The 27910-nt window shown below is 37.8% G+C and overlaps 1 protein-coding gene and 1 long non-coding RNA gene across 4 annotated transcripts in view; one reads left to right on the plus strand and one right to left on the minus strand.

The window, feature by feature from the left end:
• Positions 1–3047: 3047 nt before the first annotated feature.
• LOC127072548 (uncharacterized) overlaps positions 3048–27910 on the minus strand; it is a 37379-nt gene continuing 12516 nt past the window's right edge. Inside the window, exons 2-6 of one of the 3 annotated variants that reach the window (XR_007785521.1) lie at positions 10624–10944; positions 8814–9106; positions 8577–8744; positions 8374–8476; positions 3048–8239 (exon numbers count right to left, since the gene is read on the minus strand). This is a non-coding gene — a long non-coding RNA (uncharacterized LOC127072548). Of the gene's footprint in view, positions 8477–8576; positions 8745–8813; positions 9107–10623; positions 10945–11804; positions 13422–27910 lie in introns of those variants that run through there. The other 2 variants (XR_007785520.1, XR_007785519.1) reach the window with 2 other exon arrangements.
• Positions 17700–22013, plus strand: LOC127072518 (pneumococcal serine-rich repeat protein-like). The gene is made up of 2 exons (XM_051012962.1): positions 17700–17803; positions 17940–22013. Exons 1-2 carry the CDS (start codon positions 17741–17743, stop codon positions 21669–21671), a joined length of 3795 nt encoding a protein of 1264 aa, XP_050868919.1. The 5' UTR covers positions 17700–17740; the 3' UTR covers positions 21672–22013.

Below are 27910 nucleotides of genomic sequence, written 5' to 3' on the forward strand. Positions count from 1 at the left end.
ATCAAGCTAATCGATCAGAGTAATTAACTGAAAAGCACCGATGTTTTCACCGATAAATTTATATCCTGATTAATAATAAAAATGACGTAAAAAAGAGAGAGAAAGTAAATACCCGTGTCTATTTTATCGTCCCTTATCTTTATAAGATCATAAATAAGCTTCATAAATTTTTTGAGTCCATCTTTTGACACTTAAATGGCCGTTATTAAACCGAAAATAATCTAAAACGTTGATATTAAAAAAAAAAAACTTACATATATCGCGAAAAATACGTTACGAAAATCGTAAATGTCCTCACAACATTCAGTATGTTTTTTCTCCTGGCAAATTTATTCCCGTAAATAAGCGAAACGAGTTTTATCCGGTGATTCGATAATTACGACCAACGAGTCCTTTTTTTTGACGGGGATCGAAAGTTTGATATCGAAATAAAATCTCGAAACTTACGGAGCATTTTCGTAGCATCGTGCTCGGTGGGCTTTCGAGAGGCAGTTTATGCCACATAATTGTTCGACCTTATTACTTGTGCAACGGGCTAAGCCGTTGTTACTTTAATGATACGTAATTGTGAAGCCGAAGATAGGCTCGACGATATCGAATCGGACTCTGAATCTATTGTTACGAGTTGAGAGAGAGAGAGAGAGAGAGAGAGAGAGAGAGAGGTGGGGAGGGAGATAGGGAGGAAACGATGGCTTCGCAGCTATCGAATACCCAGCATCAATCGATTCGAATTATATCACCGATGGAGCAGAAAATGGAGACATTAACGCTACAAATTAAGATAGTGATCGTAAAATTCATAGATCTGAAAAATGTCTGATAGTAATTTTCGTGTTATCGTCGTAATAATCATGATAACGAAAAATATCCAATATTTCATGTTATTTTTTGTAAGAGAAATTTTTTGCGATCTCGTTTGAATTTTTAAAAACGTAATATTTAAAAAATGTAGAGATAAATATATCGTAAAACATAGCGCATGGATTAATGAGGATTGTATTCGAAAGAAATGATACTTGTATGTCACAGAGAGAACAATTACCTTTTCACAAAACCAAACGAAAGCCAGTGATGCGATCAAGTCTGTAAATCTTTCCGGAAGACAATACGACATTAAAGCGTCTTAAAGTATCTTGAAAAGCGACCTGCAAATGCACCTGTACGATCCAATGATTCTCTATACACCTATTCTCTTCGACGATACCATCTCTTCATCGGCATCATTCTAACCATCGTATTTTCTTTTCTCTCTCGTTATAAAACATCGTGTGAAAGAACGAATGGCAGATCATTAGGCATATTGCAAGAAACATTCGATCCATACCGAGTAGTGTATTAATACAACATTTTTCTTAGAAACAACATCGACGTTCTCGTTTTCCTTTGTTCTTGCGTTACTAAGAATATACCTATATGAACTTTCAACATTTTGATCCTTTCATAGAGATAGACAAAAGAGCGCTATCTATGTACATATACTTTCATCTAAGCTTATTAAAATATAATTATTAACTTGGGAAAACTTTACAAAGAAAATTTTAAAAACCATAATGGTTTGACGTCGATTTGTCTTCATCAAATGTATCATTGGAAATCAATATGAACACAAATATGTTGCTCTCTGTTGTGATGCACTCGAGATCGATCCTTGGCTTGACTAAAACCACAGGAAGGGAACGTGATCCAATCATGCTTCCCTTTAACCTTTCTATCTTTCCCTCTTTTGATGTTTGGGTTCTCTGCAGTGATGGATCCAAACATAGATCTGGAACCGCAATACATATATATATATATATATATATATATACATACATATGTGTGTATTATATATACAGATAGAGTTTCTCAAACTGAGATTTATAAATATCTCGAAAACAATGCATTTTTGAAAAGAAATATTGAAACAGAAGTTATTCGCTTCAAGATTATTTCAAGACAATTTCAATTTTACGTAAAAAAAAAGAAGCTTTTGTCGAAATCATTTTCTTATAAAGTCTCGTTAACTACATTACAACTAATAAATTGTATCTAAATAGTTTGTTTAAGAATCTTTGCAATTCACACGACCTAAAATGTAGATGAAGGAATAAATGGAAGAACAGACAAAGAGACGAAATAAATGTAAGTAAAAGTTTCTAAAAATCAGAAATAGTAGAGCCGTTTGTTGTGAGATTATCCGTTGAGTAAGAAGATTCACCTAAAGAAAGACGTTGTCTCGAAGTCGCAGTGTTTATTCTCCTCCTCTCTCTCTCTCTCTCTCTCTCTCTCTCTCTCTCTCTTTATTCCGCAATACGAAGGAGAGACATTGAGAAAGAGTGGCTCCTTCGTTGTAAGAGGGAAGGAATTTGCGGATCACGTAGACTGCTATCTCGTTGAGAAGCGTCCTACTTCCGAGTGCATAGAATGACGTACTTCCACGAAAGTGTAAATAATAGCTTAGATTTAAACCTGCAATTTAACTCTAAATTTATACACCAGCATCGAAATTTTATTATATTATGAGGTTCCCCTGTCTTCGTGATTTTTATTTAAGAAAAATGATATAGCAGATACGTCAGAAAGGAAGAAAGAAAGAAAGAAAAATTCAATTGTGAAATTTGTCAATTGTCGCTGATATTAAAAGAGAACAAGATTTTACCGTATCGAAAATGATTCGTGAGAAATGGCATACGTACTTCAAGCTATTGAAATTTCTGAGCTATTTATCAGAAAGACGACGAGACTTCCGGTCTTCTTAACCTTCTTCTTGCACTGTATCATGGGCTCCAACGAGCTGTGAAGAAGGAGAACGAGATAGTGGAGAAGAGGGTGGAAAGTGGGAGAAAAAGAAGGAGCCGAAGAGAAGGTAGAGATTCCAGATGCTACGGAGAAACGTTACGTATACCTCGGAGTGGACCTTGCCCGTGATAGCGATAGCAATAGAGATAGCGATCTTCTCTCCGGAAACTCGCCGGTAACGTTATAACTCTAAGTCTTTCTCCTTTGAATAGCTCGAGCATTATACGATTTTCGCAAGCAGACGAGTACTATCGTCTCTGAAGTTTCTCTCTCTCTCTCTCTCTCTCTCTCTCTCTCTCTCTCTCTCTCTCTTTCTCTGTCTCTGTTTCTCTCTCATTTTAGTTTTTCTTGATGGACGAAAGGTAACGACGTGACGCATCTTCGTGAAGCCATCTTTTCTCTTCCTTTCAAAGATATTACTTGGATTTTGTAATAGTATTAGTTTTCTACTTGACCCCATTATTTTGTTCCATTCTCTTGTTTGTAACACTGGGACCCGCATCCGTTTGTTACTATTCTTTGTTTGGAAAATAAAACGCTATTCCTTTCGGATAGTGTGCTTCTTTAAAAAAGCAATTTCAAGTGGTTAAAGGTCATAGGTCAATAAGTTTTCAAAATCTCTATCCTACAACTTTATTGTTAATCTATCCGAACGAAGTATTGAGCAACTCAAGAAGGATTAACTTTTATTTCAGACGATTCTACTTTCGACCTAATTCTTCCTATTGAAAAGGGTTCCGTGTACTAAACCAAGCTATTCTCTTTCAGACAATACCACTATGAGAATGACCTTTCTTTTTCATTCTACTGTACGTATTCTCCTAGGAATAACATATGAAAATCGTTTAACACGAATCTATTCTTTTGAATGGCAATTAATCCAGAAATATAAGAGACTTCTAAAGCTCCGACATTACATAAAGACGAGCGACGATTTATTCTATCGTTCATTACTCTTCAATCTTAATTACAAAGTTGCGAGAGAAACGGTTAGTGCTTACGCAAGCATTTCTTTACTAGCAATCGACTATTTTATTTTTAAAAGTAACTAAACGGTTAAGAATATAAACTGAGTTACGGTTTAATGAGATGAATATTTAAAGACTTAATCGTTGCATTGATTATAAAACATTAAGCAACATTAAATAGCTGAACGATATGTGACTTAATCATTTTATACAAGTATGATTATTAATCTTCGCTGAAGAACTTGTTTATAGTCTTCTTTCTTTCATATCGAACATATCGTAATATTTTCTACATCAATGATCGTACGCAAATGTTCGTACATGTATTGTTCCAACTTCCACGTTAAGTTTTGCATATGAGAAGCAAAAGCCTGAAGCATATATGTATACATGCATATATCTGCCCTTATCGCAAGTTATATACGTTCATATTCGTACGAAGTATAATTACGAGAGATAGATAGATAGAAAGAGAGAGAAAGAGAAAGAGAGAAAAAGAGAGAGAGAGAGAGAGAGAGAAGAAATAAAGAGAGAGGGAACGATCGGTACTAGTAGAGCATGGAGTTCATTAAGTCGACGAGTATGGCAAGTATTTACATGACAGGAGTACGTAATTATTTACCTACAGCGATGTACAGAGTGACGCATTACGTTGAGTTTCCTTCGGTCGGATTTGAATAATTACGCTCGATCAGAACATGCAGTTTACTTCTCGCTTCCGTCATTACGAGCTGCCGTTTTGATGAATAATTGACAGATTTATAAGGTGAATTTTATGAAGAATCTCCTCTGTAACGAATGTCGCCCATATCTTTTCTATTATGCAATAGTTAGGGAGTGAGTTTAACTTTAGTAGTCATTATTATGAGCCTTAATAATGCTTTCGGGGGATAAGAGAAAGAAATAAATTATTCCTCCAAGGAACACTAAGAAAGACTTTACGATCGAGAAATTCTCTCGTTATCTATATATTCATTAGTATTTGAATTGCTTATTTGCCTAATTTATTTAGAATTGCATTAAAAAAGTATACGCTTATTTATAATTCGTTTGATTTTTATACATCCTGATCGTGTTGATCGAAATAAAAATTATCATATTCGAACTTACTTTTTATTTTTTAAATTTGAACTGTTATTCTTAGATTTATTGAATATCATCTAATATTTCAGGGTGATATTTGAACGAATGTTTCATTATCGATCGTGAAACGGGCGACAATAATTTCATAGTATCGTACTAGTAACGAGGCTACTAAAGATAATAATAATACTTTGGATATGACGATTGAAAACGATAAAGTATAAAGATATTTTATTGACAATGTATGCATCTATGTTATTTCGCATATGTGCACGCACGTACGCAGATCTGTACACATGATGCAAAATAGCAAGAAGGAATAAGTTATCTACGCTATTATCCTGAGGGACAGGAGACGCAACGAGTTCGTTATCGAAGCGCACAGGCTTAATGAGTCGTTGTGTGATAATTTAACGAGCTGCTGGCAGGTTGCCCACATTCATGACACAACACCATTAATTAAGCTGACAGCATTTCAACGGGTGAGCAGAGTCGCGGCCATATAACCGTATCGGACGTAAGGTATAATAATTCAGGTTCCGAGTACGAAGATTGACTCGGCTTTTGTAGCTGAATCGTTTCTCGATCGGTTGGTGTTATCGCTTTACACTTACTCGTCGATCGTCCTTTATCGTTTCCGATCGACTCCTTCGGAGGTAACGACGCATTCTCGTTTATCACTAACAAAGCTACCTGTGTAAGATAAAACGATTGGTAAATAAATCCGTAAACGAACAGATACTCTTTCGTCATCCTTAACTGATACTTTTGTGCTTTACTCATTAGATATTGTTTATTCGTGTCATTTCTGATTTTTTAAATCCCTTAACAACTTGTTAAAATGTATTTATTATTCTTACAATATAAATTAATGACCCGACAATGGCAAAGGTATATTTGCGAGAAAGCATTGGAAACTCAGCAAGCTGTCCAACGCGAAATCGATGAAATGCCTGGTATAATTAATCTCTTCCAGATTTCCGCAACGTTAAATCCCTACACTAAAAGTCAGTATAGTACAAGAAATGGCGCAATAAATTTCTTTTGTTCCACAATAAATATCTCTTGAGTAAAACACTTTGTTTCTTTGTGTTCTAAGTTTAACAAATTAATTTAGTCAATTGTTAGTAGAATCTTCTTAATTACTTATTTCCAATCGCTTTTCAATCGTTGTCTACTAATTCTACACAGAAGAAACATTAAGATCAAAGGTATAACGTATCAATTGGTAGGAATTAGATCGACTATTGGTATTGCCGTGGAAAATAATCGAAATAAAATGGTCCTTTGTTTTATTGTTGCTCGTTGGAGAGTCATCGTAATGATCGAATTCACGTCTACGATAGATTAAAGATTGAATCGAAGCAAGTACTGTGGAAAGTGAAATGTTCTCTCGAATTGTCGTCGCATCGCGTATGCAACACGAACGTCGAGTCGTAATTCACAATGGCTTTTCGAATTACGTACACCGTTATATTACGTCGTAACGCTGCTATTGGGGATGTGAATGTATTTTGTAACCAACGAGAAGCACCTCGATACCTACTCATCGAGTTTCGTCGCTCGTGTATCTGGTTTATACGACACACGTGTTTGTTGTTTTCTGCCTTTGATGCTCCCATCGATAGTTGATTTAGCCGTAATAACGAGCGAATATTTTGTGGTTCATTTATTTGATCGTTCTTTTTACTGTATAAAAGGATCGATTTTCAATTCGAACGGTGTTACATTTTCTATGATTACGTCGTCTCTGATTACTATGCAGATCGTACGAAATTTATGACAGGTTTGAATTGGTTAGAATTGATCAAGACAAAGTAATTCGAATAGATGCTGACACTTCAAAGCTCCCAAAAGCATAATCCTAATCCTCTCTTGCAACTCCCACTAGAAACCATCACTGTAATAACTCTTTAAATAATTCTGAAAGCAGCCAGTTCGAGTAAACCTAATTGACATAACTACCGGTTAACGGAACTATTACGTAGAGTGTACATTAATGCCGAGTCGGGTTAACGAGACTAAATTTCGTCCTAGACTGCAATTTCTGTTTCGTAGATATATTTTCACTGGTGCAAGGCGTCTCTACACTAGACAGTTTTCTCTCTTCCTCTGCTTTTCTCTCTCTCTCTCTCTTTCTCTCTTTGCGGCTTAACTCTAAATTAGGCGCTCGTTATGTACATTGGTTCGTTACGTCGGCCGAATTGTATTCTAGCTTCAAGAAAATCAGGATTTACTACCGATTGTAACGTTGGTTATTCCATTCATTCATTCATCGAGTGCGTATCAAAGGGATATCGTTCGCGGAAGAATTTTTAACTTTATCAAGAGACTTCATCCCGTCAAAATTATACCAATTACGAAGATTATAACAGGACGATTTCATACTGAGCTTCTTTTATAATTCTAAAGCCGATACTTTTCATTGGAATATTCATTTTTGGAGTATTAATGTTATATCTACAGATCCGATTATGTACATACATCTGGGCATACAAATCCGTTCTGTTATTAGTCGGTACGATTATGAAAAAATGATAAAACTCAATATGGATATAGATACGATAGAGAACAGATGAAGGATGAAATAGGATTATCAAGATCCGCTATACTATAGTATGGGTGTTCGATTGCCGTGAAATCGCATCATCTCCGTTAGTCTCGTTACGTTTAAAAAGTTTTGAAAGGTTCATTCGAAAACCAACAAACCACATGTGTCCGATACTAATCAAGAAAATGAGTATGATATTTCTTTAATATCCGTCTAAAGTACGTTATTTCATCGTGAATTTTTTATCATTAGCTACCTCATAGAGCTTACTCGTACGATTAAAAATTCCCTCGAGAAAAGATTTACATACCTAAAAAGTACAGAAAGATAAGATCGACACGCATGGCTGACAAAGATGGTAATGACCCACTTATGCGTGCTAATTGTAAGATTCTTCAATTTATGTTCTTACCAACGATGAATCTAATCTAAAAAAACTATCAACGCTTATATAGATAACGCATAAATATATATCTAGACGCGTGGAACATATGTGCGTATACAATATAAGAAAGTTTAACTGCGTAATAGTTGTAACTATATAATGACACCGCACTCGCAATCTTCTTCTTGGTTGTATCCAATTCTGACGTGATATATAATCTACGAAGAAGGCATTAGACTCTACCTATATAGTATAAAATATTTCGAGTACATTTATTCTCAGCATTAATCAAGGTCAGGCTATAAGATCGCCACAAGCGTTCTTTTTCTCGAAAGTGCGGACAACGAGCATCTTGGCTCCATGTTCTTCGGACTCATTAGCATTCACACCTCAGAACGATTAAGAGTCTGCCCCGTGACCTTTCCCTCGTAATAATTGCTTTCACGATTAATGGAAGTCCAGACTCTCGGTACTCTTCGACCAAGAGGAGAAGAAGAAGAAGCAGAAGTAGAGGAAGAAGAAGAAGAAGAAGAAGAAGAGAAAGAGAGAAAATGAGAGAAGAAAAGAGAGAAAGTCGTGGCAGAAGCTGAAGAAAACTGAAAACTTACTACACCCATCCGCTTTTAAATTCCATCCACGAAGATGCAGTTGGAACGATGCTCTCCAAAGGGTAGAAAACCTGCTTCCTTTTCCTCCTCTCCCCTTGGCAACCTGCCGAAAGAACGTACTTTTTCTCTGCCTCTGCATTCGTTTTTATATTTTTCTTTTTCACAATTTTTTTCCTTTTTATATCGTCTTGAAAGATACTTACTTCGGACGGTCTTTCCAATCGTCTTGATTAACTGAAGATTATCAAGATATACTTCTTTACCATCTTTACTCAAAGATAGATCGGACGGTTCGTTTTTCATTGTTCAATTTATCTTTTCAGGCAAAAAAAGCGGAGTCGCGTGAATCGTTGGCGTGCAAAATGAAAATTCTGTAAAATTATATAAAATTTTGTTTAAGTTATATTATACTCGTTAGACGGAAGATATTAGAATCTTACTCTTCACAAAGGGAATCTTCCTCTTTTACCACGGGATCACCACAGCTCGCAAATCTTTCTAGCTCGCTATTACACTTAGGGCGGTGTGATAAGTCGCCGGCATTATTGCCGACAATTAGTCACGCTCCACGATACAGTTCGCCGTTTCCCAAGTGTACGTGAGGTGGATGTATTCTCTGTACAGGTAGGCGCGTAGAAATGGAAGAGGAACGATGAAACGCGTCACGAGCTTTCGAAGCCAAATTCCCGCGGGCATTGTGGTCGTAGGTAGGTCGTTGATCGGTACTCCATTCCTGAAAGAATATCGATCGTTTGAGGGATCGAATGTGACAATCGAAAAAAGAACGTAATCCGAAAGTTCGAAAAATTCGTAGCATTTTAAAACTAATTTTTAAATGACTTTTACGACATAGTCAAAATAATTTTATATAATTTATTTAATCTTTTGTTTCTTTTCACTTTACTTTTCATTCAGATTTATACGGATGAAAGGTGAAGGCTTTTAATAAAATAATGAATCGTAAAAATAAGAATCGAAAGATATAACATTTTTTTGATAAAAGTGACAAATAAATGATATATTCATTATAAATACAATCTATACGAAACGATTACTCATTAATTATCATTGGTATATCAAGAAATGATTAGCGACAATCGATAACTCGGTTCACTGTTCATTAGCGACTCATTGCTGGCATATTCCATTTACACAATCAATTCATAATTATCCGTACGAAGTGCTAATAAAGTATTTCGTATAATCGAATCGATCTTTCCTAACAGACGTAATCACTGATAAATGATAACGGTGAAAATGACCGATCAGAATTTCCAGTTAATTTGATAAAACAGATAGAAAATCAATATGACAGAGTAATCATTTCTATTTCGTGACATAAATTTTACAAAAATATTTAAATACGATCGAAATATAAATTAGAAATATGTGGTCTATGTTAGAGGCGACGGTAATAAAAGGTATCTCACGACGTTATTCTAACAGGAATCGAACTTAGATACTGAAATTCATGGAACAACCGGAGAATTATAGCCATGCGATAAATCGTCTTACGATTTACAACGGTCTTACGAGTTGGAGCAAGCTTGCAAATAGTATTGCGGTCGGTCATTACGATATATGTACTCTGCCACGTAACGAAAGTCACACGATGATACGTATATCGCGATCACGTTTCTGACCTTTTCAGTGTGTAATACCATTCTATTGATAACAAATTCAATAGCTGCTATTTCGCTAAGAACAAAGACATTTCATTATCAACAAGATCTCACGTAGTAAGAAATAAGAAAAAAAAAATAAAGAATAAGCAAAAGTAATAACATTTAAATTTACGAAGTTCTTACTAAGGGATATAATGCAAGTTCATTTGAAGATATAAAAATAGTAGAAAAATCGGGCAAGAAATTTCATCTCGAAGAGAAGTCCAACTATCTGGGACAGCTCGTCAGGTTGAGAAAGCTGGTGGATGAAGCGAAGGAATCTCATCGTTCTGTCGTAAGAGCTCACCAGTCTTCCTTATCCTCGTCCAACTCCGAACATAGGAAACAACAATTTCTCCGAATCATTGTCTTCAAATGCGACAATGATCGATGAGCTAAGCTAGCAAGGACAATGTGTGGCGCTTCTCCATGGTATTACGTTATAGTATGTATCTTACGATATAATGAAATATAGATATACATACACGCTTATATATGTATACACATATTCGTATAGATATAAGAACGGAATTATCTACACAGAGAGTTCAAATATACCTATAATACATAGACGTAAGGTACTTACTTACGACGTTTCTCCGAGCTTCCGGGATAGCAACGGCACTCGGCACTGTCATTAGACTAATTATACGTTGCTTGTACGGTGTCTCTACCGTATCTGCCAAGGCCCAGGCCCACGATCACCTCTATCGCCACCTCTACCATCGCTACCACCACTACCGCCAATAGTAACAACAACAAATGTTGCGACAACCGTCGTTCTCCCTCCTTCACTAGTATCAACAACGTCGAACCATATTATTTCGTCATAGAGACGCGAGAAACGCAAGTTTGTATACTCTTGGCTTGTTTTGATTTCGATTTCTGCTTAAATTTGTTGTTCCAGCTAAGAATAAAGAACGATAAAAATAAAATAGTAAATATCGTAATGTATCCGAATATTCCGAATGTTCTGAATTTCAAATATTTTTATGTATTCATATATCGTGATGAGGAAAATTTAATAAAATTAAAAATAATGATGGATCGATTTTCGCGAATCGTATCAATTTCTTTATAATTTAATTTAAAATGTTAACTAACCAAGTAGAAAATTATTTTAACCATAGCTTCGATTAAATTATGATCTACATTTACACGTCTCATCCTCTAACTGATAAAGGAATCTTAAAGGAGTCATTAGGGAAGCGAGAATGTCTGACTAATGATCACATTAGTCACTTACAATGCTCCATATATAGCTACGATGAAATCTCATAGTATCATTTGTTCTTATCATCGTTCATTCTGCAAATGTCACACCGCATAGAATGGATATATATTAAAAATTCATACAAAATCTAAAATCGTAATGGGCAAACACTTTCTTTCAAGACCTTAATTTCGCATTCGAAGGCCATCAAGAAAAGTCCGTCCAATGCTAAATTTGATCACTTAGAAAGCATCCCGGACGAAACTGTAACACCTATTAATTCTATACATGTAATAAAATTTTATAAAATAAAAAACAATAGAAAAGGAAGTAATAGGAATAACGAAGATAGATTTATTGTCAAAATCGTTACTATTTTAATTTTTAGCGAACGAGTTGACGAAATTCCAAAGGCAGACGGTTTATTCGACGTTTACTACTGGATGCGGTTACTTTCGTAGGCGTGAAAGCGATAATGTATATGTATACCTAGCTCTGAAATAATAGCCATAAATCTATCAGACTCGGATAAGGAGGCATTTAATTTCACTTACAATTTGCTTTGACATGTAGCGGACGGATCGCAATATATCGCGGCTGAAATGTTAACTATTTCTTCTCGCTTCGGTCCGTTCAGTCTCTTATCCGCATTTTCCGCCGATTAAGCGTTCACCGTCGGTAGTAACTCGAGATCTCGAATTACGCGGCGCTCCTAGTCCTTCTTGAAAAAGATAATAAATCGTTCGTCATGGGAAAATTAATGTTACTCGTCGCCTGGATTTAACGCTTTCTGGAGAAACATTAGAAACATATTGAAATCGAGAACTTTTGAAAATCATTGTATGACTTCAACTGAATTAATTCTTATGCAGTTGCATGCATAGAGATTATTTCACATTCAAAATTCTATAAAGTAAAGGAAAAAGCCTGACGATCGCAATTTATATGCTTAATATGTTAAACGGTTATATATTTAATCCGTCACATTAGCGATAGATTTATCATATTGTATGGACGAGAGAATCGCAAGGCGCGTCTGTTTTTAACTGACAGCCGACAAGTGCACAGCTGGAGGCAATCTTGCAACGCCAGATCGTAAGATATAATTTACACACATATCGATGGAAATTAGATATCAGCCGACATAACACTCTCGAATATTAGCGTTCTTCGAAAGAACGTAAATTGATCGACTAAACGAGATTTCCTTATGCTCCTTCTCTTCGCTTTGTTCATGTCACAACTGTAACGTCGATAGATCTAATCTTTTCTATCGAAGCAATGAAATCGATCTGTTAGATCATTGAACCAGATACAAGCTAAATTAGCTTTTTCCATGATTATATAAATTCATGGAACAACGAACGCAAAGTTTATTGCGATTATTCTATTATCACAAATCTATATTGAGAATTATAACAACGTATTATTTCTGATTATCAAAGATAAGTTTAGAATTAGTATAAAACTCTAAACCATACGTATCGTAGGTGTGAAGGATTAAAGAATGATTAGAAATGCTGATGTAGAATGAAACGAGACAAAGCATATACTTTAATAATACATAAGCGAACGAATGATCGATCGGTTGTATATAGAAAACGAATGAGAAAGAGAGAGGTATAGAGTATGGTTATTCGATATATCCGTGCGATTCAATCTCTATCTAATCGTATGGAATAGTAGAATGCCTTTACTCGATCGATACCACACCTTCTTTTTCTGTTATTTCAAATCCTGGTGCATGTTCGATTTTTTATTCCTAGTTCTGGCTTGAAATATATGCAAATAACTGTGAACAAAAAAAGACAGTTAGAAAAAATGATCGAACGTCTGTTTGTCTGGTTAGATCTGAATTGTTTTCCATATTAATTTCCAGAGAAAGCGACCGCTACAGCGCTCTCCATGAAACAACCGGAACGCGATGCATTATTCTGCATAGGAATAGACAGTAAATCGGATGAAACATCATAGTCCGTAAACTTGATTTCACGAATTTCATTTTAAATGTGATTATATCGAACACAGTAATTCCGTTCGCCTTGAGACACGATATATTCGATTTAACTCGGAAACAACTCGATCGATGTTACTGTTTCAAATAAAAATGTAAAATTATCACGCGAAGAAAAAGAGAATGTACAAATTTCAGGAGACCTCCGTCGTCGTGAAAGTTGAAAATGAACAAAGAACTCGATATATATACACACACATATATATATATATATATGTATATAAATTTGAACTTATTTATATTTATTAGTTAACGAACTGAAAACGGTACTTGGTAAATGCGTATACAATCGAGTTATAATGGAAATATAAATATTTTTGCGATTATTCGTATTTTTCCAAACAGCCGTGTTTTTTCATACGTCGTCGAAGTGTTTTGTATAACAAGATACACTTCCTTTAGTCGACATTCGTTCGAATTAATGCAAGTAATACCAATAATATCGCAACAATCTTAGTGGCTCGGAAAGTTTCTAATAATTTTGAGGGAAATTGTAATTTCTCTTCTGAGAAACTCGGCAAGGCGACAATGACTTAACTAGGTAAACGCAATTACTCACAATAATCAAATATGCACTATGTGCCCACTGGTGGAACACGGAAGCTGCTTTGCAAGAGTAAACATCCTACTGGAAGTTCTCCAAACGATAAATTCTTCTCAACGGATTGAGAACTCGAATGTACGCTTCGCCAATTCTAATGTACCAACTCTGATATACGTCATCCGCTCCCGCGCGCGCGTATCTAAGAATTCTAATTAAATTAGTCATGAAATATTTATTCGCATCCAACATGTTGATATATAAAAAATATCGAAATGTCATTGTAATAGTATTTACATGAAACATGTTTCTTTTTTTTTATAAATAAAAAATGATTTTAAAATAAGGAGACCTTTGAATCACCTTGTACATTGAATGATTTACTGATACTTATTTCCAAGCATTTCACATCTGTAATTTACCTTGATCTATTGCATCAAATCAACTCAAAAACGATACTGCAATATTTTTCCAACTAGATTTTGCTGATAATATGAGAATGTTATTAGAAAAGAAGATTATATAATTCTTTTTTATTTAAATTTTCAAGATCGGTATGATATTATCTTTAGTTTTACGCAATGAATTTAGACGCTTTTAACATTATGGAAAAGGATAGATTGGTTGATTTGATAAATTATACAACGATATTGCGTTAACTCGAACAGATCATTGATAATTTAATCGACTACGATAAAGAAGTATTCGGCACAGTCTGTCCGTTCGAACGGACTAGCTGTATTCCGTAAATAATAGAAGGTACCAGGGATCCGTCAGGATAATTAAATTTTCAGCGATCGATCGTTCACGACGTCCCACCTAAGCTCAAGCGAATCAAATGGGAAATGTCGATGACCTCGTCCATTCGGAGAACATATGTTTCTTTATAAACTCGAATGATAAAAATCCACTTCATCTTTTTCGCAGCTAAGCAAACTTTCTCAGTACAGGGTAATGTAAAAATCATGAAATTTTAATTAAGACAGCAATTTATAATAAAATTCCACTTATCCATAAAGATAATTGCCTCGATTCGGCTCCTACAAGGTTACAAATATTTTTAATTATTCTGTAACTGCTCCTACCATTCGTAACTGCCTTTAGTCTACGCGGTTATAATGAAATCTCGAGAGCTTTAATTTCCTCTTTTGTGGAAGTCTCCGTTTGCAAAAAGATTCTCGGAATTTATCATTGTTGAAAAAAAAGAGGAACAAGAAAAGATAGAGAAGAAGAGGAGTAGGTATCTCTTAATGCGCTTTGCACACGCTACTCTTCCTCTCTCTGTCTCTTTCTGTCTCTCTCTATCTCTTTCTGCGTTCACTTGTGTATTATTATTATTATTAAAACTTACATTTACGTTAAAACAAAGGAGGATAAGAAGGAAAATGTATTTACTTTCATAAGAACAACTTTCTGTGTACCATCTTAATGATATTTTGACAAGTGTTTTGGCATCTTCATCGTGGTACACATTTCTGTCGTTCGTGTTATTGTTTCGTTCGTAAGTTATAACTAAATAATAATTTTTTTATTTAATTTGTAAAATAAATAACTAAATTTTTATATTCTCGGTTTGTCCAATGTACTTCGAAGTTACCTACATTTAAGCGAGAATTAAACACTGGTTTAAACATTTCATTCGAAATGTCGTCTACTTGACACCACGATTAACAGAATGGGATTAAAATTAACGATGCATGAAGAGACGATTAGATTGCCAAAAAATAGTTTTCATAATACATTTGAAGTATAGAAATGAATAAAAAAAAAAAACAAAATAAATGTTGAAATAATTATAAACCAACTCCGTACAAATATTAGTCAAATTATAACTAAGTTATTATGAAACATTTTTACATTTATTCCGAAAGATGAAATTTAGATTATTTATGATGAAAAGAATGGAAACAAATTCAACGACTTTTGTTAGATCCTTTCAAAAAATTTAACCAACGACGAAGGTAAACGTTGCAATGTCGAAGTCGACAGGAGTTTTATCAAACTCTCGAGTAAGACGGAACTCCTATTAGGTCGCATTTCCGAAATCCTTTCGAAATCCTAGTAGGATAGTCTGTGCTATCGAAACGTTCGCTTCGACATAGCGGAGACTCAAAGGAAAAGTAGATAGAGAAGGAGAGAGAGAGAGAGAGAGAGAGAGAGAGAGAAAGTGCTAGTACTCGGACTAACGTCTCTTCCAGCCACTGCACTTTTGCCTCTCACGCTTCGTCCTCCTTGGGGACAAGATGAAAGAACTCGAGCGAGGAAGAACGAGCAAGAGGAAAAGGGGTTTGGGATACAAAAGAAAATAACGGAGTAACTTCATCCAAAGCAGCCAACTGGAAAATAGCTAATATTCTAAGACATTGGCGACATCATGACCAAGATGGCTTCCAACTTGCGAGCGAGCAATGTATTTCTTATTCACCAGCAAGCACTCCTTTTGTGGTTCGGAAGAAGTGACACTTACCTAGAGGATCACTCCAGCGAAGGAACGCCACGAGCAACAACGCAAGCACATTCTGACGTTTCAATCCGATCTCCTGGCATGAAATTTGGAAAACAAGGTCTCTCTGAATATCCAAGAAATTCGGCTTTTTTCAATGTCTAGTAAGAAAAGAAAAATCGTCTAATAAAAACTTAACTCTTAAATTGGTTTTCCTATATCCCCGTAGAAAATTTCTTTCGTTTGTTAAACAAAAAAAAAAGAAAAAGAAATGACTGACGATTCCATACAATTTCTGAACTCTATTAATTCTGTCTTGTTAATTATACGCCTTTTTTAAATACACTAGAAAAGAAAAATAAGAGAGGAAGATTGAAGGAGGAAGAAGAAAGATGGTACATAACAAGTAAAGTAAAAAGATGAGGCACTCCAGTCTCACCATTATCACAAACTGCAAGTGTATCTTAATTATTCGATATAAAATTTATTAAACTCATAGTTGCATTTTACTACACCTATGCTAGCATCATAGTCATTTCTCTTCCTTCCGTTATCTTCTACCTCTACCTTCTCCAACATCTTTAACTCCGTTTAACCTTTTCAGCTTGACCTCCTTATCACGATTTCAAGAGCTAAAATGATCTAGTCAAAGAAACTCTTTTCATATTTGTCGATATCAAATACATGACTAAAATAGCAATTGATAGTGATAATGACGATACTTATAACTTTTTTTAGAAATTAATACGTCCAGACAATTTTATTATGATAGTATAGATTAAGGAAAACTCGTAAGGAAGTTAATCACGTAAGCCGTTAATAAAGTGAGATAATTTAAGACAAGAGATAGTTATGTTTATGAACTTTGTTTAACTACCGATAAATCTGTTTCATGGTTTGTTAGGATGTCGTAGGAATATTTCATTCCATAAATGTTAATCTCTAATCTGGTGTTTCCTTTCATTCGTTTCTTCACTTCGAAGATAGACTTAAGAAATGAAAAAAGTGAAAAACATATTTGAGAGAATATAAATTGCTTAGTTCGATCTCGATAAGACCATATTGACTTTTTCCTTTACGTATTTTCATTAAAGAAAACAGTTCCAAAGTCAATTGATATTAATCAGCCGAGTGATCTTATTTAATTATTTCTATTTCAGACAGATTTTGAATACATGAACAAACCTGAGTATTTGTAATAAAAATATTTAGAATATTCTTTATCAACAGAATTTCCAATCAAGAATGAGTTCCAACACGAAATTATAAACTGTAGATATTAATTCAAATATAGCAGAATATAATTTTCTAACATAGAATTTATCACTTGTCGTAACAAAATATCAACCCGATAAGATAACAATTTTACAAACAAAAACAATCACACTTGGACACTTATGTTTTTACAGTTGCATACTGCAGTGCGGCAGGATGTATATATAATGTAGAATACGTTCGGAACAGCACATCAGTTCTTCCAAGATCTACAACAATGAAGATCTACCTCCCTTTCCTGGCGGCATTTGTCGCAACAGCACTAGCTAGACCCAGTCAGGTAACAATATACGTTAGGATATACAATATAATATTAATTTTTTATAAATATATAAAAAATAATAAATATATATGAAAAGTAATTGCAATTAAACAGAAAAGCTTAAATACTTGTAAAATGAATTGCAAATAAACAGAATCAAGGAGCCAACGCTGCAGCAAGTGCCGTAGCAAGTTCAACAGGAAGCGATGACACAGGGGAAGAGGACTCACTATCTAATGCTGTACCTGTGTCATTACCGTACGACAGATTGTTGCATGATGAAAATGAATCTACTACACAAGCTAGTCTTGCAGATTCCTCCTTGTCACAAGTAGGTGGCTTAGGAAGAAGATCATCTAACGCAGAAGCCAATGCTGCTGCTTCCGCCTCGTCGCTATCGAACAGCTGGAGAAGGAGATCAAGAAGATCAGCTGATGCAGAAGCTAATGCCGCAGCTTCTGCTTCGTCACAATCGAACAACTTGGGAAGGAATGTAAGATCATCTGATGCAAAAGCTAGTGCTTCTGCGTCCGCCTCGTCACAATCCAACAGCGAAAGAAGCAGAGACGCAAGTGGATCTGCTGCAGAAGCTAATGCTGCAGCTTCTGCCTGGTCACAATCGAACAGCTTGAGAAGGAACACAGGATCATCTAATGCAGAAGCTAGTGCTTCTGCGTGCGCCGCGTCACAATCCAACAGCGAAAGAAGCAGAGACACAAGTGGATCTGCTGCGGAAGCTACTGCTGCAGCTTCTGCTTCGTCACAATCGAACAGCTTGAGAAGGAACACAGGATCATCTAATGCAGAAGCTAGTGCTTCAGCGTCCGCCGCGTCACAATCCAACAGTGAAAGAAGCAGAGACGCAAGCGGATCTGCTGCAGAAGCTAATGCTGCAGCTTCTACCTCGTCACAATCGAACAGCTTGAGAAGGAACGCAGGATCATCTGTTGCAGAAGCTAGTGCTTCAGCGTCCGCCGCGTCACAATCCAACAGCGAAAGAAGCAGAGACGCAAATGGATCTGCTGCAGAAGCTAATGCTGCAGCTTCTGCCTCGTCACAATCGAACAGCTTGAGAAGGAATGCAAGATCACCTAATGCAGAAGCTAATGCTGCAGCTTCTGCCTGGTCACAATCGAACAGCTTGAGAAGGAACGCAGGATCATCTAATGCAGAAGCTAGTGCTTCTGCGTGCGCCGCGTCACAATCCAACAGCGAAAGAAGCAGAGACACAAGTGGATCTGCTGCGGAAGCTACTGCTGCAGCTTCTGCTTCGTCACAATCGAACAGCTTGAGAAGGAACACAGGATCATCTAATGCAGAAGCTAGTGCTTCTGCGTGCGCCGCGTCACAATCCAACAGCGAAAGAAGCAGAGACGCAAGCGGATCTGCTGCAGAAGCTAATGCTGCAGCTTCTACCTCGTCACAATCGAACAGCTTGAGAAGGAACGCAGGATCATCTGTTGCAGAAGCTAGTGCTTCAGCGTCCGCCGCGTCACAATCCAACAGCGAAAGAAGCAGAGACGCAAATGGATCTGCTGCAGAAGCTAATGCTGCAGCTTCTGCCTCGTCACAATCAAACAGCTTGAGAAGGAATGCAAGATCACCTAATGCAGAAGCTAATGCTGCAGCTTCTGCCTCGTCACAATCGAACAGCTTGAGAAGGAACGCAGGATCATCTAATGCAGAAGCTAGTGCTTCAGCGTGCGCCGCGTCACAATCCAACAGCGAAAGAAGCAGAGACGCAAGTGGATCTGCTGCAGAAGCTAATGCTGCAGCTTCTGCCTCGTCACAATCGAACAGCTTGAGAAGGAACGCAGGATCATCTGCTGCAGAAGCTAATGCTGCAGCTTCTGCCTCGTCACAATCGAACAGCTTGAGAAGGAATGCAAGATCATCTAATGTAGAAGCTAACGCTGCAGCTTCCACCTCGTCACAATCCAATAACGAAAGAAGCAGAGACACAAGTGGATCTGCTGCGGAAGCTACTGCTGCAGCTTCTGCTTCGTCACAATCGAACAGTTTGAGAAGAAATGCAGGATCATCTGCTGCAGCTTCTGCCTCGTCACAATCGAATAGCTTGAGAAGGAATGCAAGATCATCTAATGCAGAAGCTAGTGCTGCAGCTTCTGCCTCATCACTATCCAATAACGAAAGAAGCAGAGACGCAAGTGGATCTGCTGCAGAAGCTAATGCTGCAGCTTCTGCCTCGTCCCAATCGAATAGCTTGAGAAGAAATGCAAGATCATCTAATGCAGAAGCTAGTGCTGCAGCTTCTGCCTCATCACTATCCAATAACGAAAGATGCAGAGACACAAGTGGATCTGCTGCGGAAGCTAATGCTGCCGCTTCTGCTTCGTCACAATCGAGTAGCTTGAGAAGGAATGCAAGATCGTCTGATGCAGAAGCTAGTGCATCAGCGTCCGCCTCATCACAATCCAATAGCGAAAGAAGCAGAGACACAAGTGGATCTGCTGCAGAAGCTAATGCTGCAGCTTCTGCTTCGTCACAATCGAGTAGCTTGAGAAGGAATGCAAGATCGTCTGATGCAGAAGCTAGTGCATCAGCGTCCGCCTCATCACAATCCAATAGCGAAAGAAGCAGAGATGCAAATGGATCTGCTGCAAATGCTAATGCTGCAGCTTCCGCCTCGTCATTATCCAACAGTGAAAGAAGCAGAGACGCAAGTGGATCTGCTGCAGAAGCTAGTGCTGCAGCTTCAGCTTCGTCACGATCGGACAGTGGAAGGGACCAAGCCTCAAGTGAATCTAATGCGGAAGCTAGGGCTTCAGCTTTATCGTCGTCACAATCAGACAGCGGATGGAGTAAAGACGCAAATGGTTCTGATGCAGAAGCTAGTGCTACAGCATCAGCCTCATCGCAATCGAATAGCGAAAGAAGCAAAGACGCAAGTGGATCTAATGCAGAAGCTAGTGCTGCAGCTTCAGCCTCGTCACGATCGAACAGCGGAAGAGACCAAGGCGCAAGTGAATCAAATGCAGAAGCTAGTGCTTCAGCTTTAGCCTCGTCACGATCGAACAGCGGAAGAGACCAAGGCGCAAGTGTATCAAATGCAGAAGCTAGTGCTGCAGCATCAGCCTCATCGCAATCGAACAACGAAAGAAGCAAAGATGCTAGTGGATCTGATGCAGAAGCTAGGGCTACAGCTTCAGCCTCATCAGGATCGGCAAACGGAAGATCCAAAGATGCAAATGGATCTAGTGCAGAAGCAAGCGCTGCAGCTTCCGCCTCCTCCCGGTCGGACAATGAAAGAAGCAATGACTCGAATGGATCTGATGCAGAAGCTAGGGCTGCAGCTTCCGCCTCGTCACGATCGGACAGTAGAAGGGGCAGAGGAGCAAGTGAGTCTAATTCAGGAGCTAGAGCTGCAGCTTCAGCATCGTCTCGATCGGACAGCGGAAGTGGCAGAGGCGCAAGTGAATCTGATGCAGAAGCTAGGGCTGCAGCTTCCGCCTCCTCACGAGGGGATAGCGGAAGGGGCAGAGACGCAAGTGAATCTGATGGAGAAGCTAGGGCTGCAGCTTCTGCTTCCTCGCGATCGGATAACAAAAGGGGAAGAGAAGCAAGTGAATCTAATTCAGGAGCTAGGGCTGCAGCTTCAGCATCGTCACGAGCGAACAACAGAAGAAACAGTGGAGCAAGTGAATCTGATGCAGAAGCTAGGTCTGCAGCTTCAGCATCATCGTGGGACAAAAAAAAAGGCAAAAGCGGAGGGGATTCCTTTGCGAATGTCGCGGCTTCAATAGTCGGCTCAATACGAAAAATTCACAATAATAGTTTATTAGGAAGTCTACATAATTCAATAATTAATCCTAATGATGATGAACACATTTTGTCATATAATGACAGTAAAGAACTCGAAATTTAACGAGGGGCTATTCCTAAATTGGGATTTGTTGCCCTCGATAAAACTATTTCATTTCAGATTTATTTTAAATATGGTTAAAATTGAAAATTTTTCACTTATGTATCCTATATATTCTATTATCGCGCAATTATATTGTTCAATGTAAGGGTGAATTTATTACTTTATGATATTATAAAAATATATATTTTCTGGGTTAAACAAGAAATATTATAATCTTATAAAATATGTTATAAATATGTTACAATAGATATTACGTCACTTAGTTCAATTTTTAATTATTGTATTATGTATTGTATGTTATGCATTGTTCAATAAATTAAATATATCTTGTTAAATTGCAAATATTTCATATTTTTATTTACAGTTTACAAAATGATAGACCCGAAAATGTGCAAGATAACTTTGAAAAGACGAAAAATATTTATTATCTAGGCATAAACTTAATACCTCGACAAAGTTTAAAATTCTTCAAAAGTTGATGAAAATTTTCAAATTTTTTTTCCCTAGATTCGCTAGAAAATTAAAATAAAGAATTTTAATTCTTTCGTGAACGTTGAGTCGCGATAGAAGCACCGAAAAGAGCGAATCGTTATTCTTGCTCAACAGAGCATACATATACATTACATATTTTAATTTCATTAATTGCGCATTAAGTTCGTCTTGCGAAAACGATTCCACCGATAGGAACTTTCTACCGTTACAACATTAATTTTAATATCGACGAATTTCAAACCGAACGAAATTTGATCGTAATTGGGTATACACCAATTAACCTCGGTAGGATAAAACGATGCGAGAATGGCGTCGTATCTCATCCTTCTTTTTGGTACAACGTTGGAACACGAAGAAAGTTCAAGGAAATCCATGTCTTTCGGAACGTTCAAAAGAAATGACTTCTGATGGTGATGTGGGAAAAGAATGTTTTGCTTACAAAAAATATGCTAATGCATCGTCCGGTCTTTTATAAAATCAAGTAGAAAAGGAATATTCTTGTTGAAGCGAATAAAGTTGATTCCAAAAGATTATAAACAATCGATTTTATTCTCAACGATAATCTCGCGCGAAACTAGATGTTTCGTAAATCGGAAAGTACCTAGATATTTCGTGTTAATCTCACGTATCATCCGACCCATCCATCGGAGTAAGATAACGAGAAGTACTATCTGAAAACATATTATGGAAGTTTTATTTCATAGAAGCCAACACGATAAACGCCGCACAATATTGGCAGCGGTCACGCGACCATAGCTGTAGTTAAGACTAAAATGCACTCACCTCGATGGTAATGGAAACGAAATAACACGTTGCCCATAATCATTATTTCTTCTGACAATCAATATATCACGGTGATGAAAATTTATATAATATTATTTACGTCCTTCCATGAACGAACAATCATCGTTCTATAATAATTTACGCACTTTCGATATAGAACCTGTCGTCTATATCATGAGAACGTGTGCACCGCTGTACATACATATATCAAAAATAATCGACGTCATAACCAAATAAATTATAAATAATAAATCGTATAAATTATTATATTGCCTATATATCTAATATAATATCTAATTTTGAAAGGGAACAATGCGGCATCCAATTTTTTTGCCGGTTTAAAATTAAACAGATTAAAAATTACGTGTGGATTGAAATAATCTAGGCAAAGTGTGTCGAGTACAATAGTAAAGCCGAGTTTGCATCGACGACGATGATCTTTATCAGTAACGAGAATTGCACACACGTATAGGAAGCGGTGCACCGACGTCAAATTACGTGTCTCCGGATATAAATCATCGGAAATATTTACATCAGACAATTGAGCGTTCTCATTGAGAGAGAGAGAGAGAGAGAGAGAGAGAGAGAGAGAGAGAGAGAGAGAGAGGAGAGAGGCTAACGATGTAGAGAGGAAGAGAGATAAAATAGAAAGAGAGAGAGATAGCCTCGATCATTGCGAAAGTTCGGCCGATCTCGCGGCCGTTTTGTTGCGGTATCCGTCTCTCATCGAAAGCCGCTTTAACCGCCAATGAAGCGCGAAGCTTTGTGATTTGGTACTATTTGATTATATCGTCGTTCCGAAATCGGTTCGATTACTTTGGTTATACGCGACAAAGTCGAACTCTGAGCGATAAACGTCCGCCTGTCAAAATCATTAATTTCGCGGGATCGATCGTTAGTTCGAATTACGTGCTAAAAGCAACGATATTAAGTGTAAATGAATGCAACATCTGTATTAATTTGATAGCGTCCTTCTCTTCGGTGATATTCTTATATTTTATTGTTTTACAAAGATTTTTAAAAATCAGAAGAATGATGATACATCCATAAAAAGTTTCTTCACGGGCGATCGTCAATGTATGATAATGATTTTTAAACTATTCACGTTGATGGATAAAATATAAAAAGGAATCTTTCGAGATAGCATGACCTCGATAAAAAGTTAAAAGTCAAGAGGATTCGAGTATGGATCGTACGTACCGTTGAGTCGTGCTCAGCAAGGGCAACTCGCAAGGTGAATCCACGATTCGAAATCGAACGAACTTGCCAATTTGCCAGACGTAAACGTGGGATCCGTTTGAAACGTCAATCTTGGCAAGGTAAATCAGCGATCGCAGAAGCCGGTTTCTCCGACTGGCAAAGTGCAACGACTCGTAACAAGTTTCTGATATCCATGCCGAAATTCCATATCCGTGGAAAGGAAACGAAGGAAAGCGTATGGATACGCATTTGAAAAGCAAGCCGCGAATTGCCGAAGTTCGCTCGATGCTAATCGGATAAAAAACTTCACCGTCGATAAAAACGACATCAATGAGAAAAAGAAAAAACAAAACTAGAGAAATATTCACAAAGTGAACGAGACGTCCTTGTTCGAGCTCTTCTCGCACGATCGCAAAGTTCGCGGAACGATTTACGTCGTTTGGGAGCTGAAATAAGAAATAGAAAAAAAAATGAAAAAAAAGGAAGAAAAAATAAAGAGGAAAAAAGTCATACGCCGGATCAAAAGGAATTCCAAAGAATCTGATGCAGAATTTGATAAGCCAAATGAGATTCGTACTTCAGATAAGCGATATCAATGATTTTCCAATCGTATCGAGCGATTCGTTCGAGAGTAATCCGTCGAACCGTTTCCGTGGAAGGATCGAGCCTGATAATGGCCGATCGATGGCATACTATACGCGCCAATGCGGTAACGAGAGTATCTTTTTTCCCCTCCTTCTTCTCTTTCTATTTTATCGGAGAGCGATTGGATTAAATCGTGATCCATCGCGCGTCGGTGGTGGCGGCGTCAGACGACTGCGATGGCGGCGGCCCGCAAATTACAGACTTCGTTAGAATCCCCCGTTATCTCGATACCTCATCTCCGTGGCGGGAATTATAAAAACAATTCAGATTTATACCTCACGGCTTATCACGCCGGAGAAAGTTATCTACGTGCGCGCACGGCCACGGTTATTGGTACGGTACGCCGATGGTAGTGAACACCGTACTCGGCTCCGTTAGCTCGCTGAACGAACCTACTCCGATAAATCTCGACGAAGAAAGCTTTTGTTTCCAGCGAAGATTATGTGCGTTCGATATGAAAAAACAAAAAAGAAAAAATAATAATAAAGAAGAAAGAGAAAGGGCAAGCTCTGCGAAGGAACATTCGCAAGACACCAAGTAGATTTCAAATTACCGTGAGAATGAAGCAAACTTCTCGATCGTGTAAAATGAAAGACATTTTTACGAAACCCTAAGGAAATCCTTAAGGCGAATATAACGTATCTTTTTGAATATTCACGATGTTGCGATAGTATCAATAATCTTTTCCTATTCCGCTAAGATGAACAGTAGCACATGATAATCGAAGAAAAAGGATACGTTTCTTTCCTGTCGAAGAAACCAAGCAGAACGTATGAAATCTTTCTTTTTCTTTTTCTCTGATCACATCTTACAAATTCACATACAGACACGTACACACACATGTACACAAATAGCTTCCCTTGTGAAAAGAGAGAGGACCAGCTGACCAAAGGTTAAGATTTATACCGGTACGTACGCATTACGATGTTGTTAATATGCAAGACTGCGAGTCGCGTATGTGCTTGGTGAAAAGGAGGAAAAGAGAGAGAGAGAAAGAGAGAGAATTACGGAGACGTCGCTAGTGGAAGGAAGAAAGAGAGACCAACCTGGACTCTTGGGAGTTGGAGAGGGATAGAAGGCGCACTTTAATAATTTATTTAGCCGCCGCGCCGTAATCCGAGATATTCATCCGGGTAATGGGTAATCGTAGACGCGGTCGCAAGCCGTGCCTTGAAATCGCGGCAATTATAACTGTATGTACCGAGGCAAAAGAGAATGAGAAAGAGAGAGAGAAAGAGACAGAAAGTACTCGCGCGGGAATTCTACGTAGGTTTACGTAGTACCGTAGGGAAAGGGAACGTACTGGGTCCGGCTCTCTTATGCAAGCCACCACAAAACTCCATCGCCGTGGTTCATCGCATTACTCGAGAATACTTACTAACGACTAACCAACCTATCTCTTTTTCTGTCTCCTTCTCTCCAATATGTTTCGTGCCAAACGAACGTAAAGATGATTTTTATCGATTTCTACTCCTTTCCCTCTTAACCCCTTCAAGCTAGATTCTAACGTTTGGACGCGATAAACACTCAGGATATCGACGACACCTGCTTCGTCGTTTCGCGTAATTACGTGTCCGTACATAAGCGTTGTAACGTTTTATCGGCTTCACCGATATAAATCTGGCCGCAGCGTGGGTGATCGTTTTCCTTGGATGCGAGTCCAGTTTAACGGCGCAAACGTGACTACGAAGAATTCCTTCCGCCTGGATTCGTGTTTCAATGATTCAATATGGACCTTCTTTTTCGTAAAATCCTTTGCGATTGATCAATCCCTTTTGCATCGTTAATAGAATCTTTCAACTCGTTATATTACAAAAGATTGGAACAGATACTTATTCGAAATGTTTGATCAGTCTCAGTGATCAGAGAGCCACGTCTACGTCTACTTACTTTCATCGAAATATTATTTCGTTACACTTTTGAAAAGCAACATGTTTACGACAGGATGACTTCTGGAGGCTAAGTTCGTTAAAACTCGATCGTACGTCGGACAACGCGTGGAAGAGAAACGCGAATCAGAAGAATTTTACGGGCCGATCATTCTGCGAGAGGGCGATGAAGAGTAGGAGGAAAGAAGGAAGAGGTGGAGGAGGAAGAAGAAGAAAAAGAACAAGAAGAAGAAGAAGGACAACCCACGCGCCTCAATAACGATCACGATGCGGTCAGCGGCGGGCTTCTAGCCCGGAGCATGGAACGAAGACAATGGCCGTAAATAGTGGACGGCGAGATGCTCGTCATCGTACGGGGAAGCAAGGCATAATTCACAATGGGATGTATCTCTTTAAATCGCGCGAAAGCGTAAAAGCTTCGACCCGACTCGCTCGCTCGCCGCCTCGAAGCTATGATATATTATCGCGTCTGAACTTTAGCCGTTTCACCGGCTGCAAGTCGAACGTGACTTTTCTCTCCCGATGCTCGCGCCTACGATTTCGAAAGCTACGTCCGACGAAGTAGGGAAGGAGTATGTGAGAGAAAGAAAGAGGGAGAAAGATAGAGATAGATAGATAGATGGAGAGAGAGAGAGAGAGAGAGAGAGAGAAAGGCCGATCGATTAACCCTCCATCGATCTCTAAGCCGGAGGGATACCAACGTCTAGTTAACGTCAGCGCTTCGATGCTCAAACCGGCGCCTTTGAGATCGACGACCTCGTGCTTCGCCAACAAGAAGCGTGTATCAGTACGTGTGTATATACCTATCTGATATCAGCTGAAAGACAGAAAACCGGATGTTTTGCGACATCAGCAAACTTTTTCATTCTTCTTTGATTAAAATCCAAAATCGGATCTGCACTCTTCTCTAATTTGAAGATGTTCGAAAAGAAAGTGTCATCGATGGATGATTTTATATCGATGGATTTTTATGTAATTATAAATGTATCATAAATAAACTAAAGTATTCTTGTGTGTATATATATATTTTTTTTCTATAGAAAATTCGTAATTCGAATTATCATCTTTCGTAGTTGAACCGGAATTTATAACTTTTAGACGCCATTATTAATGAGCAGAGACCCGAAAATTCATTCTGTCGGTGCAATAGCCACTCGACGGTTAATCGGTACATCGGATGCACGTAGCAAAATCATTGCCCGCCGGCGTTCGCTCGTCCAGGCGTACGCA

The sequence above is a fragment of the Vespula vulgaris genome, chromosome 2, assembly GCF_905475345.1.
Source record: "Vespula vulgaris chromosome 2, iyVesVulg1.1, whole genome shotgun sequence".
NCBI lineage: Eukaryota > Metazoa > Arthropoda > Insecta > Hymenoptera > Vespidae > Vespula > Vespula vulgaris.

What these genes read in the sequence shown, in the direction of transcription:
- LOC127072518 (XM_051012962.1), top strand. Translation starts at nt 17,741, where the DNA reads ATGAAGATCTACCTCCCTTTCCTGGCGGCATTTGTCGCAACAGCACTA. An exon ending in CACTAGCTAGACCCAGTCAG is followed by an intron (nt 17,804 to 17,939) that starts GTAACAATATAC and finishes GCAAATAAACAG; the next exon opens with AATCAAGGAGCCAACGCTGC.